The sequence below is a fragment of the Actinia tenebrosa genome, unplaced genomic scaffold (assembly GCF_029948245.1).
Source record: "Actinia tenebrosa isolate PJP-AT-01 unplaced genomic scaffold, QUT_ActTen_1.0 PGA_scaffold4__44_contigs__length_22323623, whole genome shotgun sequence".
Taxonomy (NCBI): Eukaryota; Metazoa; Cnidaria; class Anthozoa; order Actiniaria; family Actiniidae; genus Actinia; species Actinia tenebrosa.
The window spans coordinates 20,694,081-20,715,129 of NW_028292581.1; the positions used below are offsets into that span (position 1 = coordinate 20,694,081).

The 21,049-nt window shown below is 37.7% G+C and overlaps 1 protein-coding gene across 2 annotated transcripts; it reads left to right on the plus strand.

Annotated features, from left to right (window-relative positions):
• Positions 1-1,515: 1,515 nt before the first annotated feature.
• On the plus strand, positions 1,516-11,570 carry LOC116288480 (uncharacterized). Of its 2 annotated transcripts, XM_031695276.2 has the most exons (10): positions 1,518-1,704; positions 4,740-4,913; positions 5,626-5,805; positions 6,820-7,005; positions 7,560-7,676; positions 8,617-8,724; positions 9,364-9,450; positions 10,058-10,097; positions 10,310-10,501; positions 10,718-11,570. In XM_031695276.2, exons 1-9 carry the CDS (start codon positions 1,680-1,682, stop codon positions 10,491-10,493), a joined length of 1,101 nt encoding a protein of 366 aa, XP_031551136.1. In that variant the 5' UTR covers positions 1,518-1,679; the 3' UTR covers positions 10,494-10,501; positions 10,718-11,570. The 2 variants fall into 2 exon arrangements, with proteins under 2 accessions (XP_031551137.1, XP_031551136.1); XM_031695277.2 differs by lacking the exon at positions 8,617-8,724 and having other exon boundaries at positions 1,516-1,704.
• The last annotated feature ends 9,479 nt before the right edge of the window (positions 11,571-21,049 follow it).

Below are 21,049 nucleotides of genomic sequence, written 5' to 3' on the forward strand. Positions count from 1 at the left end.
CTATGGTTTTAGTGAAGAAAACTAGACCAGGTTGTGTTGGCAACGAATGTCTATTAAAGTCTTCTTTATTTTCTGAAGTGTCGTTGATGTTCAATAATGATTTTGGTCATAGTAAATGAAGAAATTGAAAGCGTTGACACTAAACCGAAATACGAAAAGATTGGTTTAAAAATCATGAAAAAACATTATCTGACAAGCTGAGCAAACTAAGAACAAGATGATTTATATACAAGCGAATGAAATTAGTATATATGAAGCTACAAAACAAACATTATTATTTTTGTGTGTAGCTTTTACCACAAAACCCGTTGCTTTCGTGAGGCAAGCCTTCTTAATCCATCATTTTGAGTCCGCTATTTAAAGAATCAACAACTCAAACGGCGCGCAACTGAGTCAGTTTTATTTAAAAAATCAGTCAATACTCCAGACGTGAATAATTAGGTTTTCTAACACCCCTTTTAGATTTAAGAAGAAAGAAAAGAAAACCCAAAAATTATTTTGGGGCATTTATTTTTGTGTGTTTGATACGTGGCAGTTCACGACAGGCTCTTAATACTAGAAACCACTATTAACTATGCAAAGCGCGACCACAGGCTTATAGGGCTCAAGTGAGCTACACATTGGAAAATTAAATGTATTATCTTTAAACTCATGCAATTATTTTTCTACTCGATTTAGAAGTGAAACAATATAGGAACACTGCTTTCAAAATCAAAGAACTGAATATTGGAGACTTGCAAAAACATAATAAGTTAGCAGCCAGTATGCTATAGAGATTGCCACATTATCATTTACACGAGATCTAATCTTCACAATTTATCTGACTGAAAGAACGTCTTTTTTACTCATCTAAATAGCTCCAAGGTCTGTGTATTTCATCATTAAATATGTTTTGTTTCAAAGCCATTAGCGCATTCAGGTAGAAGGCGGTTTGCACACTCGAAACGACATATCAGAAAAAATAAATAGACGCTTCCAACTAGAACCGGGATTTCAATGCTATTCGGCAATGCTGACTTTGATAATTCGATTTAGAATTTTATTCTTTTATGATATACAAAAAGGAAAGAGTCGATCGTTCCAAAGTGTTTTTGAGATCTGAAACTGTCGGTGTAGTCATTCATGTCAATTCGCGTTCCTGAGGTAGTAAAATTAGCCAAAAGCTTTTACTATGTAAAGAGCCATTAGCTTTGCTTGGTAAAAAAAGCTTTTTAGGCATCGAGACATCATTTGTCTTCTAGCATTAAAAAAAGATAACAGTGTTCAGTTTTGATTGCCACATGTGGAGATGTCGGTCAATCTCTCACAGGTATTTCTCGTACTTTACAGGTCCATCAGTGTTCTCATAGAAATATTATGCAATCTAGTCTTTCCCAAACATAAGCTATTAACCAGAAGTCTTCGAAGCATACGGAAGAACTGAATTTTTGATATTTTCTTAATCTTTTCACATCCTTCTATTCATCCCACCCAGTTTTCGTGATATTGACAAGGCGTTCCATGTCGGTGTGCGAGGGAGACTGAGTACTAAACCGGTTTTTTCTAGTGAAGTGGACGCGATCGAACGGAAGATCGGTTTTTGTCAAGACATTCGATCCTCTTCTAAACACTCTATACCATCGATCCAGCCACCCTTATTCAACAGAAACCTTTGGATTACTCACTGAGCAGAAGTTCTCATGGCTAACAATTCGAAAAGTGGAGGTATGATGAATTTTCTACGTACGATCGATTGTTTTCACCCTACATGTCAGGTCGTGCTGTGAAAGGCGTATTTTCTACAAATATATTAGGACAATTCTAGTCATTGAAGACATAGGAAATGCTATAGGGATCGCCCTTGGATTCGATATTTTATCTTGAACGAATGCTTTGTGTGTCGATGTATTTTTAATTTTTTGTGTTCGCCTTTTTATGCCAACGTGTTGACTAGAATCCGTGGTTTTTTTGGTTTTACAACTTCACATGGTAGCTCATGAATCTCACCGCTTCAATAATTCTAGATAAGTAATATGACTATAAATGTGGTAGTGATGATAAATTATTTTAGATGTATCTCTTAATATCTGTATCGCGGGGTTGCTGTAAACTTTTTTTGAAGAATTAGTGAGGAAGGAATGCATCTGCGGTGAGCTGAAGCTCTTGACTTATTTTTATTCATTTATATTTTCAATTCCTACCTCTCGTAATACAAAGGCAATTGTCAAATAACGATCGTATTTGTTGTTGTTCCGTATCAAAATGCTAGGAACCTGTTCAAAATAACCTACATTATATTCCAGAGAAAGAAAGAGCAAAACTGAATAAAACAGTTCTGTATCAGATACTGAAATATTTACGGCTGAGAGGCATTTTCGCTTTTCTTTGATTGTTTATGAATCTCTCAACAAAAATGCATTTTTATTCGCTGCCTAATGGGCCAGTGCTTTTAGTAGACCAACAAAAACAAATGTTTAAGTGATCTACATTAAGCAGTGTTTGAAGTTTTTAATCAATTCAAAAGTATATTAAGTTATAAAGTGGATGGACTGTCTCGCAAGAACTCAGCATGTCGTAACTAGAACTGTGTCGCCAAGAATTAGCATTTCATGGACCGATCAGTTGTTTTGACTCAAATTTTGACCATTTTCGATGTGATAAGCATAAATGAGGCGCCAACTTGGATATTGTCATGGTTCTAGGATATTTATCGCGTTGCTTAATGACAATCATAAAGTATATTCTTGTAGAACTCTATCTGACCCTTACCTAATGTCTCTAACCTCCCCATTTGTCTATCATTACCACTTCCGTCTAACTAGATTTTGACATGACGAGGTCTTGGTAAAATCCTAAAAAAAGAAAATTAAGATTTTTCGGATAAGAATTGTTTCGTTATTATTATTATTTTTTCTCGGGATTACTTCAAATCAATACAACGTGTGTTGTCGGCTTGTGGTGTTACTACTCATTATGAGACCATGAGAAAAGGTGTGACAAGAAATGCTAAGTTTTTTTATTGGACACTTGATCATAAATGAGTCATTATAGATAAACACTCCCAAGGGACTAGAATATACGGTAGTTGCACATCACCAATAGAAATAACTGTTATATGTCATGTGAAATGGCGTGAAGTTCTTGGTTTCGCTTTGTAATTTAAGCCTTTATGCTAGCTGAACATATTAATATGGTTGGACGATTTTACTATATATATTGTACAATTATTCAAGTTTGGATTATTGCTACACGCATCCAACATTAAGTTCCTTGTTTGTTTTTCTCTGATAGTATAAGGAGATTAATATCTTTTCAAGGAGAGTTAGAGGATTAGTGCCATCCACTTACTACCATTAGATACTGTATTTTCATATTATTGTTTATATTATTTGAAGAAAATCAATTATTTTTCGTTTTAGTAACAGGTTCTTAGATTTTTTCATTTCAAAATATTTTTGTTTTGAAGTACAAAATATATGTATCATTTACATTTGAATTCTCCATACATTTACATATAATATTTTCATGATAACAACGAAATATATAATGTCTACACATAGCAATTGTTAGTAATTAAAGAAACAATTACATTTTTCTTAGTGGCAATTATAATTGGCTTAGAATTGAAGCTGATATTAATTTCACTTGCAACAATTGACATTAAAATTGAGTTCTTTTTGTGCACAACTTAACTATGTATAGTCTCTTGAATAACATGCATCACTTACACCAACCTTAATAGCAGACATTTATAATATTTGAAGTACTGCATATGTAGTCTAGTACCTAATGTGCTCTCGATTTATGAAATGACACATGTACAGTGTAATGTTGACTCTCCATTAAGAGTACTCAACATAAAAATTAATGAAAGTCGACTGGTCTATTCAGCTTTCCTATCGTTTAAATTTCAAGTATGACAAATAACAGCATTAAATTGACCTGAAAGGAACTTCCATTTCCTTTGCATCATTGACAGCTGGTGTTTGTGGCCAGACAGTTGGCCAGTTTGTTTCCTCAACCACTAAAATAGCAAATATGTGGTTCCTGTGTTCCTGCCTAATGAGTGGGCTTATATTTAGTTTCCCATACCTCATTGAATGATAAACTTTAAGGTCATCGGGTAACTCTGGGGGTTACTATGTCATCATTTCTAAATAAAGTTCACTGTATTTCATTTTATAACAAATATAATATTTTACAACTGTATTGAGTCTTCTCCTTTAATATGTTGATTCTAAAATATTTGGGTTCTGACTGCACTTGCTATAGCTGTGCAGTTCTCTAAAAACCTCCATTCTTCCTTGGTCCATGGTTTTCATATACTCATATATTTCATATAGTGAGTTGAGCGTTGTGTGCTTAGAACATTTAATGTAGTGGTAGTGCGTGTGAGCGGAAAGTTTTCCCAATTAGTCCGAAAGCGCTAGAACGACTAGACACTTAAATAAAAGTGATTTATTTATTATTTATTTACATATAATTATATATTGTTCAGGTTAAATATATGTAATTGTTGAGCACAAGATCCTACATGTCAATTGAGAGAATGCATAGGCTTGCACATGGCGGGGCCAAGGCCTGTGGAAATTTGTGGTCCATACAGATTAGTTCTGCCATTTGACAGAATACAATTCCATAATCCTAATATTCACTAAACTCATATTTAAACTAACCCTTCTTTTAGGTTCCTTGATGCTTGGAAAATGGTCAGATATTTTTAACTAACAAAAGCATGTATTATTTTTCTGCTTGTATAGAATGGTTTGAGCCTGTCAATGGTGCATCACCTACAAAAGTTGACACACCCCGAGTATCAAACATTTCTTGTTTATCTCATGGAGAATCCAGCCCTGCTTCAGACACACCAAGGTCCAGGATCAGGTCTGATGATACTGACTTTGTGAAGCTTGCTAAAGAAGGTGGACATAAAGGTTTGTTATTTCAATTTAGAAAAACACTGGGGCGAGTTAAATGAATTATTAGGAAAAACCTTGTCATTTGAGATCAAGCATCTCAAGATTAATAAGTCTGCCAAACTTGAACATGATTGGATGAAAAGAACCAGAATTGGCTTTCAAAACTGTCAAAAATTTACAAATAATTTATGGTTACAGTTTGGCCAGTAATAGGCAGCTATTGACAGCCAACACACAAATGCTTTTTTTAGACTCTTGTTGTGAACCAATGCATGGCAAACAGTCAGGAAACTATCAATAAAGTGACGCTGAAGTGTTGAGGATTATTTATGGATCTAGATTGCCTGTCTAGACCCATCTAGACCAAAACTTCAGACAAGTCAGTAATTTTAAAATTGAATTTAGGCGCAAACTTTCATAAGTACAAGGTAGAGGCAACAGAGAAATTCAAGCAATTTGTCCTTGGAATGAAAATCGTTTGAAATGTGAGTGAGTGAGTTTGTGTGTGGTGTGAGCAAGTGAGTGTTACCAGTAGTAAAGTATTGATCATGCATTTGCTGACATTCAGGAAATTGTAACCAACACATATTGTGGCTGCTCATAAAGTACATGATTACCTCCAGCAGGAACGCAAAATATATAATTTATGCTAAAATTTGTACACTCTGTAGAATGATAAATCAACGTAATTCTATGCATTGATGGTGATTTAATTGATATTTTTCAGACTTGCTCTCCCCAAGACCTGCTGAACCAAGTCCATCACCTAAAAAAGCAGAGGTAAAAAAGGCAGATTGGTATTATCAAGATAAAGTTAACAATAATGACCTCCCACAGAAACCAAAATCCAAAGTTAAAGAAACAGATACAGAATTTTTAAAAGCTGCAAAGCAAGGAGGGCACAAAGGTATATGTACTGTAAAATATTTATATATATTTATATTTATATTTATATTTATAATGCACTCAACAAAATTACTCTATTCTGATTGGATAAGAGAAGTATGATTAAATCGTAAATTGTACTCCGTAGAGTTCCAATTAAGTGTATTATAAAATAAAAGTCACACAATCTTCTTTATAATTCAGGATTGATAGATACTTGTGGTGTTTTGAAAGTTCTCAAATTGGACTTGCTTAAAGGCTTGTCCAATTCTTAAAACTTTCAAAACATCACTTGTACATGTACCTATCAATTCTGAATTGTACTCAAGATGTGGCTTTCCTATACTTATTGTAGCACTATTTTTGTGAATGCATTTTGAATGTAATTTTCATTTCCAACTTTTTGACTGCCACCCGGTTACCTCAAGTAGTAAGAGGTTCAGTCTGTTGTGCGGGAGGTCATGGTTCAAGCCTCGGCCAGACCAACACTCATGTTCTTGAAATACTGTAACTGAGAAGGTGCTGCCTTTGTAGTTATATCTGCAAATGGGTAAACCTTCATGTGGCTTGGATGACCACATTAATAGTGGTCCCCTCCCTAATGAACTAGAGAGGTTAAAGAGGACCACAAAGTTTATCAGTTGGATTACTGTCAAGTGTTATCTTCCATAAACAAAGTTAATTCACTATGTGTCATTCAGAAAGTTGATAATTGCAGATTCATTTATGTATTATGTATTATACTGTTGGCAGGACTTCAAATAATGGCTTGTGGTTGGACAATAAATGTCCGGCCAGAATTGAAACTTGTCTGGTAAAATCTTTGCCTTAATTAAATAGAACATTTGAAAAAGCTTTGCTGTTCATTTTGAAAAGTAATGTTAAACCAATAATGAGGTACAGTATGACTGACCTAAAACTAATTTGGTCATGGCCAGTTATCAGGATTAGCAACTAACCGACCATTATTTTAAGCCCTGTTTGGTCATGTGTGTACAAAAAGATCACTCAATCAATCACTTTAATCATGTTTCAGACCTACTTGCCATTAAAGAACACAAACCAACTGCTGAAGCTGTTAAATATGACAAGAAAGGTGGTGACTGGTATACACATGATGCTGTTAATGGTGTTGATGGACAACCACCTGCCACACCAAGATCAAGGGCTAAGCAAGGAGATTCTGAATTTTTAAAACTTGCCAAAGAAGGAGGACATAAAGGTACATATACATTAAATAATAACATTACAACCTGAGGTGCAATAGGAATCAAGGATGGCATATTGGTATTGCACTTGAGCTTACCTCTCTTCTTCAAGATTTCTGGTCTGATCCCCAAACTCAACATCACATTTGAGTAAAGTTGATTAGATCTCTTCCTTGATTCAAGGGTTTTCCACTTTTTCTCCACATCAAGCTTTACTCTATAATGTTAGTGTCAAAGTTGGAGTAGAGAAAGCTCACTCCATATATGGTATAATCAATTCCATATTTGGATTGTGCAGAAAAGCGGCAAATAAAAAAGCCATCTATTTATAATGAATTTGGTATGAACATTTTTGAAGAAGAAAAGAAAGGAACAAAGACAAGTAAAGAAAGAAAAACTTTGGAAAATCGAGGAAGGATACTGGGACGATGCTAACTCGTGGGTCTGCCTCACAGACAACAGACACAGGGAAATACGATACTCAATGTTTGATATGCCTCTGCATTATGAGTTAGTCGTGCCCTAAATTGTAAAAATTTTTACTTATAAAAGTTTCATTTTCACTCAGACTTGTTAGAGATCAAAGAACATGAGCCAACCAAGGAACCAGCCAAATATAATAAGAAAGGAGGAGACTGGTATTATCAGGATGGAGTGGATATCAAAGACAGCTTACAAAAAAGAGGTACTGATTCGAATCTATTTTAACAACAGGTTGCATTAGCTGAATTATATACATACATACTGTATGTACGTAAGGCTTTCCTGCCCATAAGGCAAAGTTTTTAAATAGGTTAAAACACTAGGGCGAGGGTTTGCATTGAAATCTGAGACCGAGGGCTGCAGATCTGAGCAAATCCAAGCACGTGCGTTTTAACTGGTTTAAAAAACAACCAAACCCTATTTTTAATTTTTGACGGAGGATTTGAATTTGGATGGAAGACCTGTCCTGGGTTTTGAATTCAGTCGCGCTCTCCCCCGTTAGTATCAATGCTGAATTCAAAACCTGGGACAGATTTTCCATCGAAATTCAAAGCAAACATCAAAAAATAGAAATAGGGCGTGGTTGGTCTTTAAAATAAAATTAAATACTTAATAATTGAGTTTCCCAAGTTGTACTTGCTTATTAGATACACAGACATTCTTTGTAACAAGGCTCCATTCTAAGCCTGTTTTCTTTTAGTTCATTATATAGCTACCCTTGAGAAAGGTGCTCTATTAGTGAACAAAGCATCGAAAACTACAGGGATGGATAGACTTTACTTGAAAATACAACCCTACATAAAAATGACAGAGTTAATGGCATGAACAGAAAAACACTTGCACACTTACATTTTTGATTTTATATTATTTTATATTTTGTCAACCTAAATGTGCGTAAATATAAGCTAAATATAAATTGTTGTAAAGTTAAAATAAGGTGAATTTGTATTTATTTAAAGCAGCGATGTTTTAACTGTATGCCGCTCTTAATTACGTAAGCTTTAACAAGTACATTATTGGTATAGTCCAGTTATTGCATTATAATCTTAATGCCTGGACCTCTAACACCATGTTATTCATATAAAACTCTAACTAATGCATGGCTATAATGTTTATACATGGCGCTTTGATTTTGACTACAGATAGAGCAACACCAGACAGTGCCCGAGTACGCAGAAATTATAACAAGCTACAGGTCAAAAACACAGACACAGAGTATACAAAGACGGCCAAACGGGGAGGGCATTCTGGTAATACTTGATCATTTATTCATCTTCGTGTACGACCATATGTCATGTCACTATCATTTATTATTACTCTATTATTATTTGCATCGTCTCGTCATCTGTACAAGGATTTTGATGAAGATGTTTGAGGATCATTTTAGATGCTTAGGTTAAAGGGACTTTACCTTGAATTCTTGTTTAACTTATCAACTTGTCTTTGCTTCTTTGCTCTTCTCTCTCTCTCTCTCTTGCCATCTCTATGATGTACTTTGATGAAGATGATTGCGGATCCTTTTGGATGCTGAGGTTAAAGAGACTTTTGCCGCGAATTCCTGTTTAACTTATCGACTTGTCTTTGCTCTTCTCTCTCTCTCTTGCCATCTCTATGATGTACTTTGATGAAGATGATTGCGGATAGTTTTGGATGCTGAGGTTAAAGGGGCTTGGTGTATCGTCAATTTAAGCATCTTAGCTTAAAGTTATCAACTTTTTGCTCTTCTCTCTCTCTCTCTCTCTCTCTCTCTCTCTCTCTCTCTATCTATCTCTCTTTTGCAAGACTTGGTGCCGTATCGTGAGCAAAATCATGTTTTACTTGTGTTATCAGTGCGCTTCGATGAGTATCTCTCGAGAGTGATTAACAGTGATGTCACTTTGTCTTCTTAGATCTCCTCAAGACCCCGAGAAACACTCCAAGTAAGACTCCAGTCAGTTATAAACGCAGTGATTGGTTCTACTTGGAAGATAACAAAAGTAAGCCGTACAAGATGAAATATTCTATTTTAGTCAAATCCAAGTAGTCTATCATTAATGCTGTGTTCTGATTGAATGAGCTACTACTAGGTTATAAGTTGTATCGTACTAGTAGCCAAAAATGCCGGCTTGGAAAGCCAAAGTAATAAAGTTAACGTTAATTCAAGAATTCTTTGCATCTATGTATTTGACCGAATAGTTGGATTTGACTAAACTATTTGTCCTCTCGCCCGCATTGCCCGCTATGATAAAATATACTATTCGACCTCTGGCCTCATTGGCTATTGACTCATAGCCCATTCGGGCTCGAGCACTGATCGTTAAATAGATCTTTTTGACATTACTAATGCTGCTGCAACGCCACAGGAAGGGTCTCTCTTTAGGCCCGGACTGACAGATGATTGCAAATTTTGCGCTCAAACATGACGTTTTGCATCATGTCTACCTTTTACAACGTAACAAGTTTTATCTTGTGAACGCTTCCTACAATCACGTGATGGTCCCAACCAATAAATATGTTTTGCTTGTATTCGCCTAAGATAACTACCAAGACTAGTAGTAAGTTACGTAGATCCTTTGTTGATTTGATTTTTGTCTTTGCTTGAAGGCGGTCAACTTCCAGAACGCCCCAAAACCGCTCCCAGAAAGTAAGTGTTATTACATGCCATACTCTGTTAATAAGTCTCTATTTTTTCTAAATCAAATTTATTTCTTAAATCAGTATTGATCTAGAAATATGTCCCAATACAGCGTAGCTGGAGTCCTGAATCTCGGTGAATTAAGGAAATGGAATGCTATAAAATTCTCATCATTCACTTTCGACAAAACAATACCTTATATGTCACTCGTATTTTGTAAGGTCTCGTACAATGGAGAGTTCTGTACTACCAGGAGACTCGGTTGATGGTCCTTCACGACCTCGAACTGCTTACAGGAAGAGTGAGCCAATCTGGCTGGGTGGAGCTGGCCCACAGGTGCAACCAAGTCCTAGAAAGCATATCAGTAGGGAATCTGGACTGGCTCCTTACGCATTACACAACTAAACACCAAAGTAAGTCCAAAAACACTCTGCCTTTATTTTGCTTTTTTTTGGTCATTTGATTTTTCTATGAGTCGTGAACATATACGGGAAAGCAAACTGCGCATGCGCTATCTTAGGGAAGGTTTTTGTATTAGGGGGAGGGCTGGTAGTCTCCCTCGCATCCGTTCTAACATCGTTTACTCGTTATACGTTAGTCTAACCATTAAATTAATATGATTTTTGCAGGAAGCAAGACGGACTTCGACAACAGATTTCGTTAAACTTCATGCATATCTCTCCAAGTACTTCAAAACATAAGATAAATGAATTAATCTTGTCAAAATACTGAATTAATTTTAAAGACGATTTATTCTGTTAGGGGGGTAGTTTGGGGTTGATTTTGTCTGTGTATCGTCGATTTTACATTTTAAAGAAATATTTTACACAGACAGCTAGATGTATGGTTCGTATTTTGATAGAAGATGAAGAAAATGAAACATTTATGTGACCTTGCTTTAAATATATGCATAACTGTAGAATAGACATTGAAAAGTGCCAACTTTGGGCCTTGAAAGAGTGAAACAATATGCGTTTAGTTAAAATTAATTACAATTATGTTAGATATGAATTAAATATTTAGTAAAAATAGTACGTGCAAAAAAATACTGCTTACAAAACTACGTAGAGCTTTCTCCACAACACCAAATAGGCTTATTATCCATTGCTTTGCTTTTCACACGGTTCTAAAAATACTTTAAACGAAAAATACTTATAAAATAAGTTGGCTCTGATTTATTTAACCAACACTGGAAAATCGTTAGCTTAATTTTTTTCGAATGATAGAATATTTATGACTTAAAATCAAGAAATAGCTCAATGGGAATATTTAAAAAAGCATTGTTTTCATAATGAATTTGTAATATTCAAGATAATTGTACTAGAAGCTTGCTAACGATTTTGAGCTTTTTGTCCAGACTTTGTTAGTCACGTAAAATAGTAACCTATAAAATAATGATCGAATACTGAATTCTGTTTTGTAAATCCTTGAGAGTATAGCGTTAGTAGCAATAAAATATGAAATAAAAGACTACATTATAAATATTTAGTCACTATTTTATTATATTTTATCTTGTATCGGGAAAAATATAAAAATATATACCCAGATTATGCCAAAGACATTTCGCAGGACAATGCAGTCAACACATCTTTAAACAGAGAACTCGTCTAATCAAAGACAAATGATATCATTACATTTCCAATACGCATGCGCTGTAATTTTAAAGTCTTCAAAAATATTTTGAAGCGACAGAGAACGCAGAAATTGTTTCATTTGTTTGTTTGTTTGTTTGTTTGTTTGTTTGTTTGTTTGTTTGTTTGTTTGGCTATCCATTGGTTACATTTCTATTTACTACTGATCCGAAACGTCAGTTGAAGATCATTTTTTACCATAGTTTACCATTGCAAACGCTAGGTCTAAAATAAGCTGGAATAGCAGGAATAATATTTGACATACTTGAGATCTATGGATGGTAAGTGGAGAAAATTATCAAAAATGGCGCTTAGAATTGGAGTATTTAGATTGGAATCCACGCATCGTGCAAGTGTTCACACCAGTAGCTAGTCTTTTAATCAATAGCTTGCATTAAATCTAACGTACCGCCCTACAACCGCCAAGTTAATACCTTTAAACTACCGCTCTAGTCAAGTCAATCAATTTTCAACTTTATTGAATCTTAAGATTTAACCAATCATCGGGCTGGCTCTACTGTGATATTGTTGGACCGTCCGTTGGCCAGGTGGAGTTCCAGCCGGCAAGTCGCTGCGATTGACAACTAGTACTGATTAAAACAACACAGAACTGCAGTAACAATAAACAAATCAGGTTAGGTTTGTATGTATTATTCATTGATATTTTTCAAATCCGAAGGAAGTAAGGAGAGAAGTAGAGAATTAATGGTGGGTCTTGATAAATAAATGGCAAGTCTCGAAATTATTTAAAGCAATCAAATCATATTTATGATTCATTAAATTTAAAATAATTGGAAAACCCTAACGAGCGAAAATTGTCAACAACGGCATTTGCTGTAAATTAAAAAGGCTCAAAATCAAATGACTTTATAACGATGACTAGATTACCACATGTGTTCAGTTTATCAAACATTTGGTACCGTCAAAACGACATAAACATCTGACAGGATGCAAATTAAAGTCCTAGGTTTTCTGGACTTTTAAATCATCTTCTAGGTCAGTTGTTTGTTGGTCAGGAGTCACTCAGGTGTTGGATTCACTTGGGAAAAACTGTCGTTTTAAATCTGAGATTCCTTGATACAGGCGCTGCCTTTGAGACGACATGAAGATATAAGATTCAAATGGTTGTTGGTCTGTTGGTCTGTCATCCTGAGAGAGAGAAAACCTTCAAAAGATGTCACTGTGGTTGTCGTCGTTTATTCTTGGGTTCTCAACATTTTTTATTAATTGTGAATTAGGTGAGTTTTACAACACTATTCGTGTTACTAACATTAGTCCACATTTACTGGCGAAACACACAGAAAGAAACAAAAAAAAAACTAAAGTTTGAGCAAAATTGGAAAAAAAAAATTCTATCAATGTGTAATGAAAACTGTCGTTTTTTCTTCCATTAGACCCCGTTAGGCTGGAAGAGTGCAAGTGTATTGATGCGCATGAGAAGAACAGATGTTTTCATTGCGTTTCAGTCCGTAGCAGACTATATTCCACATTCCTCATAAATCCCACATAATATAATAAGAGACCAACATAATAACAATTAGTTTTGTAAGTTTTAAGAGAGCTAGCGCTAATATCTCGCGTACTTGTGGGAGTCAAAAAGTTTGCACTTGCATTTTGATCTTCATACAATTTCACACTTTGTTTCAGCTTTTTGATCGAAGGGAATGGGGTTTGAAAACTATACCTGACGTATAGGTCTTGGCTACTAACTACATTAAACAAAGCCAGAGCCCAGGTTACCATGGCTACATTTCTTGCTCAACGATCTGGATAAGATTTTTTTCCTCTGTCGTGCTCTATGTCGTTAATTCTTGAAGTATTCAATCGAGTATTTACAATGCACAATGCATCCTGAATCAAAGCCGTACAGTTGCTCTAGCCTCTGTAAAAGCGCAATTCTAACTCAATATGATCTGAAAACACCAAACATTAAGATTTTATTTTATTTTGTCGTGCTTTCTTAGGTATAGCTGGAAGTGCAAATTCTGGTATGTACTTGGAGACGTTTACACTTCCCTCGTCTTACAAAAGATACCGCCTTGCTATGGACTCCATACATAAAAGATCGCCCAACACAGTCTCTTCTATTAGGAATTCATACTTCAAGATAGTTCAAGGAGATTCAGTGCAGTGTTCTTCCTGCGTACAGCGCGTATCAGCACTTGTCATGTTTTATCCTGGTACTTACCGGATATCAGTTAGCGATGCTAGATACTGCCGGGTTTACATCAGCAGCATGGAAGACTACAGAAACCTCACTAAAGTGATCTCACTCGGGTTAGTGTGAGATTATTGATTTATATATCAGTCAGTCAGTCAGTCAGTCAGTCAGTCGGTCGGTCGGTCGGTCGGTCGGTCGGTCGGTCGGTCGGTCGGTCGGTCAGTCAGTTTATTACCACTATTGATATAACAATAATGCTATTTATTTATTTTTTTTTTTTTTTTTAAATAGCGGTTCAAAGAGCGTCCCGATTTTGATGAGAAAAGAAGGGTTTGTATTTATTGTAGCTGTTGTGGCATCTTTGAAAGAAACACGCTTCACTACTTTAGAGCTGACGATTATTGAACCGGGCAAGAAACCAACACCAATCAATGCTACGCGAATGCGTATTGATTTCGATGGTAGGTTATTCCACTCTTTTAAGTAAGTACCTTTAAGTGGAGTGGAGTGGGGTGGAGTGGGGTGGAGTGGGGTGGAGTGGGGTGGAGTGGGGTGGAGTGGGGTGGAGTGGGGTGGAGTGGGGTGGAGTGGGGTGGAGTGGGGTGGAGTGGGGTGGAGTGGGTGGAGTGGGTGGAGTGGGGTGGAGTGGAGTGGAGTGGGGTGGAGTGGGGTGGAGTGGGGTGGAGTGGGGTGGAGTGGGGTGGAGTGGGGTGGAGTGGGGTGGAGTGGGGTGGAGTGGGGTGGAGTGGGGTGGAGTGGGGTGGAGTGGGGTGGAGTGGGGTGGAGTGGGGTGGAGTGGAGTGGGGTGGAGTGGGGTGGAGTGGGGTGGAGTGGGGTGGAGTGGGGTGGAGTGGAGTGGATTTTTCATGGTTTTTTTTACTGATTGTCATTACGTCATCTGACTATGTTTCCCGTGTATTGTCATAAAGGGGATTATGATAGTGATATACCTGTCTGCTCCTTCTATCCCTTTCGTGTAGATTTCAGTTTAAACTTCAATAAAAACACTTCAGGAGCCCTTGCAGTTTACCCTGTACAACATCTACGCAAAGAACCGTTACCAGCCTTCACCATTTGTCTCTGGCTTCGGTTATTCATTGCTTAGACCAAACAAACGATCTTTACTTACTCGAGTCATGTTCAGCTTACCTATCATAACCAACAGCAAGAAAACGCACTAATGGAATTTAGAACTGGCAATCAGACTAGGTAATTATCTCTTTCGTATTACCGATATCTACAACTATTAGAACCCCACCTTTAAACTTTCAAAATTTATATATATTCTATTAACTTCATTTCAAGAAATATTATTTTAGCAAAATAAAAAAACATATGACATACAGACACAATACCGACCACTACATCACTCCCTTTGTCGTACTTTCAACACCACAATTAATACTCTTAGTATTGGTATTAGTATTCAGTATGCAATCACTTACAAACATTAACTGGGAAAGAAAGCTATTCGCTGTGTTATCATCATTACAAGATGTTTGTATCTATAACTTCCAAATATTTGACCACGCTTGCCAAATAAAGTGAAGCTTTGAAAATATTTTATAACCAGGTACTTCAGAGTTCCAGATCTTTTTGATGCAGAATGGCATCATGTTTGTGCATGCTGGACTTCAGATCAAGGAACATGGCGTATTCTAATCGATGGTGATGCCTATGGCTGGGGCCTAGGTCTCAGTCCCAGTCTTAACGTTTCAAGAGGCCTGGTTTTGAGTCTTGGTGGACTACATAGCGGGGGTCAAGGGTTTGTTGGGCAAGTTTTTGGAGCGAATATGTGGTACAGCAATTTGTCGTTATCTAAAATCAGGGCATTTGCATCACTGTGTTTATATCCCTTCTGGCCTAATGACATTCCATATATCCCGTGGTACATGTTTCTACTTGGAGCAGAAAAAAGTGTGACAGCAAACACAGGCTCACAATGTCATGTTGTTGGTAAGATGCTTCTATCCTAAATAACGTATTTATTGAATGACGTTTAGCAACATGTCGTCAATAGTCCCTTTTAAAGTTCACTTAGCATCACTGCGCCATCTCTAAAGTTGCATCGAAGCGAGACGAACGGCGAGCTTGCAATGATAGAAATCTTTTTTTAAAGCCTTTGAGAATTATTCACGTCTCTATCATTGCAAGTTTACCGTTAGTCCGTCGTCGATGCAAAGGCACGGCTATCTTTCAAGAAGGTGCATGGAACTGCGAAGGGTACTATTATGATAATATGAAACCCAACATGCTAAAGGTCAGGCTCTTTTCCTTGCCATATTTTTTTCAGAACCAGCTTGGCTGTCGTACAGCAATCTCATAATGAAATCCTTGGATAGAAACTTCAGTGTAAGTTCAGAAGCATGCGATAAAGTAAAAAGAAGCATGTTAGATCATTCTCGAGTTGCTCACATCATGTTCGAACTCGATCAATTAAGTATACTAACGGAAGTGGTAGTGCTGTTTGGAGGAGCACAAGATATCTCTGGTGCATGGGTTAATTACGTTTCCATTGAAGTGTTTGTTGGCTCATCGCTTGAAGACTACATAAGGTGTGGGCATCGAACGACAATGACATCTGGAGAAGCTAGACCATTTGTCTGTGAAACTCACCTTCAAAACCCTGGAGAGAACGTCCTTATTCAAACGCTTTCTGCAAACATCGAGTATATGTACATGTGTGAGGTTGTTGTCTTTACTACACATGGTAAGTATATATCTATATCTATACGACAGTAAGGCATGGGTCAACACGATAGACATTCGTGGGTCTATGCAACGTACATGCATGGGTTTATGCAACGTACATGCATGGGTCTATGCAACGTACATGCATGGGTCTATGCAACGTACATGCATGGGTCTATGCAACGTACATGCATGGGTCTATGCAACGTACATGCGTGGGTCGTCTATGCAACGTACAAGCATGGGTCTATTCAACATACATGCATGGGTCTATGCAACGTACATGCATGGGTCTATGCAACGTACATGCATGGGTCTATGCAACGTACATGCATGGGTCTATGCAACGTACATGCATGGGTCTATGCAACGTACATGCATGGGTCTATGCAACGTACATGCATGGGTCTATGCAACGTACATGCATGGGTCTATGCAACGTACATGCATGGGTCTATGCAACGTACATGCATGGGTCTATGCAACGTACATGCATGGGTCTATGCAACGTACATGCATGGGTCTATGCAACGTACATGCATGGGTCTATGCAACGTACATGCATGGGTCTATGCAACGTACATGCATGGGTCTATGCAACGTACATGCATGGGTCTATGCAACGTACATGCATGGGTCTATGCAACGTACATGCATGGGTCTATGCAACGTACATGCGTGGGTCGTCTATGCAACGTACAAGCATGGGTCTATTCAACATACATGCATGGGTCTATGCAACGTACATGCATGGGTCTATGCAACGTACATGCATGGGTCTATGCAACGTACATGCATGGGTCTATGCAACGTACATGCATGGAGTCTCTGCAACGTACATGCGTGGGTCTATAAACAGACATACACACTATGGATCTAAGAAATTTGAAAGTTGTTGTGTTTGGATTTGTTTTTTTGAAAGGATGGCCTTTCCCGTCTTACGTAAAGAAGCTGTCAAAACCTGTTGTCATGTTACATGGAACTCAGACACATGTATATGTTAATGGGATCGGTGAAGAAAAAGAGGGAGCTCTAAAGTTTGAAGAGCAAGATAAGAATTCCATAAACATCAACATACGAGATGTCATGGGCCCGGCTAACGAGTATACTATACTAACATGATTCAAAACAAAGGAACTCTACAGATATCAAGAAATTATTAGTCTGTCCTCAATGTCATCACCCGGTAACACATCGACGGCTCTTCGACTGTCTAATGATCATCTTGAAGGTATAATCTACGACACAAAAGGATCTTACAGTCTTCTACAATCTAGTTCCTTAACTATACAAAAAGACACCTGGCACTACCTGGCGTTTATGCTAAGCTTGAAAACGAATACAGCCTATGTTCACTTGGATAATTTAAAACACGCCCGGATGAATTCGAGCAACAATATCTTGATTGGGGATTTCCTTCGCATTGCTCCTTTATTCAAGGGCAAAATGGCCTGCATTCAGTTGTTCGATTCAATGCTTGGTCATTGGCAAACGGTACATTCCCAATACACATGTCTACACAATACAGCAGGTTTGTATTTTACTATTCCAATATACTTATGAGAGACTTTGAATAGGTGTTAGCATTATATCTCGGTCGTTTCATTGACCTTCAACAATTTCCGTTGTCATTCCCCCGGGGCTGCAGTGTACACCCAGGCATAAAGTACATTCTGAAACCGCTTGAAATATTTGTTATTCATTGTAAACAAAATAATACAATCAGTGGAAAAAGAACAATGACTAAATGAAAAATAATGAAACGCATTGAAACTCATATACCCCAGGCTAATACATGTTGGTAATCATGACATTTTATTCAGTTTTGTATCCTCAGCTTTTATTCGATCAACTTATCAACGATCGTGTAGAAGTTAACTCATCATGTACCAAGATAACCAACCAGGTTGCCTTTGCCAATGGAATACTTGCAAAGGATAAATCCGCTACAAGATTGCTGTCCAATCAAAGCTCTATAACATATTTTCTAAATGGCTCTTGTAACCTGCCGACGTTTTCTGTTACCATTTCCTTCTGGATATGGTTTCTTAACAGTAGTGAAACTCAGATCTTATCAACAGAGCCAACTAAAAAAACTCAACTTAGAAGATTATCAACTGGACAAGTTGAAGTCAGTATAACACCTTCAATCAAGGCAACCACCAGCTCACGATTACAGGACCACAATTGGTATTTCATTTCATTAATCTTTGACAAAAAAGCAGCAGTGGTACAGCTTTGGATCGATAATCATCTAGATGTTGAGGTCAACGTTCCAAATGACGCACTCAGCCTTTCAATACAAGACCAAATGCTTCAGCTTGGCACAGGTCAGATGACGATTACCTGTTTACAGGTGTTTGATGCAGCCTTGTCAAGTAGACGGATAGCTGCAGCCAAATATAGTTGTGCAAAGTCTGATCCAGGTGAATCGTAGGATGGTATATCATAATCATAGACATAATCCTAGATCATTTTTACCTTGATATTGTGGGAAATATAATTCAATTGACTTCCTAAACAAGAGTGTAGTAAGTAGTTCCCATGAAACAATAGAATCATCCTTCCCCCCCCCCCCCCCCCCCCCCCCCCAGTCTCCCCAGATAAGTAAGTATTTTTATAAAGTCAAATGGCAATGGTGGAGTACAAGCACACACTACCGCTTTCATGTCCTATCGTCTCATTATATCGACTTAATTTTGATTGTATCTATTTTTCAGTGAGCATTGGACCACCAACCAATGTATTAGCCACTGGTTTGTCGTACAATACAATACTTGTTGAATGGAATCCTATCCAAGAATCGTTGTCTGGATATGTTCTGGGCTATCAAGTGTTTTACACCGCAGAAGATTCTAACGTTTTATCTAGTGTTATTGTTAATCGAAATTACAGCTCAGTGACTCTGACTAATTTAATTCCTCAAACCTGGTATGAAATCACGGTGGAGGCCTTTAGTGACATTTCATCTGTGTCAAGCACGGGAGTTATACGATGTTATTTGAGTCTAGGTAAGTATTGTGCAATGGATCGCTCGTACGTTGGTAGGTAGGTAGGTAGGTAGGTAGGACGTATAGATGGGTAGGTATAGCAGGCGGATAAATAGATTGATTTGTAATCTTTCTGATGCAAGATTCGTTTGTCATTGATTAATTGTATTGCATCATTGATTACAACAAAGTCTCTTATTTGTGACTGTATTTCAGATCCACCATCATCGTTAGACACATCAACACTAAAACAATCAGAGGTAGCAACTAGCGGAAGCAGCTCGGCACCATCGCCATCAGTAGTACCAACCAGCAGAGGCACCTCATCAGTACCGAACCCCTCGGCACCATCGCCATCAGTAGTACCAACCAGCACAAGAACTTCATCAGTACCGGACCCCTCGATACTATCACCATCAGAAGTACCAACCAGCAGAAGCACCTCGTCAGTGCCTGACCCCCCAACACCATCACTATCAGAAGTACCAACCAGCACAAGAACTTCATCAGTGCCGTACCCCTCTGCACCATCACCATCAGAGGTAGCAACCAGCACAAGAACATCATCGCTGCCTGATCCCCCAACACCATCACCATCAGAGGTACCAACCAGCAGAAGCACTTCATCAATGTTAGACCCCCTAACACCATCACCATCAGAGGTACCAACCAGCAGAAGCACCTCATCAGTGTCAAAAGATGTGTCCGTGAGAATAGGTATTCCGGTATCAAAATTAGCTCGGACGGTAACCGATATAACCTCGATGCTTTCGGGTGCTTCAGGAGTAGTTTCTATTGCAACAACATCCCACCAGACGTTGCAAACCTCGTCGCCTTTAAATTCTTTCGATATTTCGGTCACCTCGGCAATAGCTGTGGCACCTTCAACCATGTCGAACACGCCAATCAAACCATCCCCAGCTACAACCATTAGCATTAGTACAGCCACAGCTGAAGGTCAATGGAGCTCTTGGTCACCTTGCAGCAGGACGTGTGGAAAAGGCAGTAAGACTAGAGTACGAACATGCTCCACAGAAACATGTACGAGTACCATTGAGTGCACACTCCCTTCATGTGAAGGTAATGAGTTAGAGATAGATACACTAGTGTTGGGATGAATTCCTATTCTAAATAACATCTCTTTTTTCTGATTATTATGTTTTAGTGACATTAAACCTTATGGTCAACTTAACAGCAGAAACATGGGATGATATGTTGCTCGATCAAAACTCTAAATTGTTTCTCAAGCTACAAAACAAGCTATTTTATAATGTAGGTATCAAAAGATGTATCCAATATTTGCTACAACAGTTCACGTAACTTAACCTCCTTAAAAGAGCAAAATGCGAAGAAATAGGTGAAGACTCAACTCCTGACATGTGACACTAGAGAAATCCCATTAAATATGGATTTGTGGATTTGTGTGACAAATGCTCTCGATGGCAAGCCGATCGCCCATCCAACCATCCAACCATCCAACCATCCAAC

Coding starts and splice junctions, on each gene's coding strand:
- LOC116288480 (XM_031695276.2), top strand. CDS start 1,680: ATGGCTAACAATTCGAAAAGTGGAG. Junction 1,705..4,739: donor TAACAATTCGAAAAGTGGAG/GTATGATGAATT, acceptor CTGCTTGTATAG/AATGGTTTGAGCCTGTCAAT. Junction 8,725..9,363: donor CAAACGGGGAGGGCATTCTG/GTAATACTTGAT, acceptor TTGTCTTCTTAG/ATCTCCTCAAGACCCCGAGA.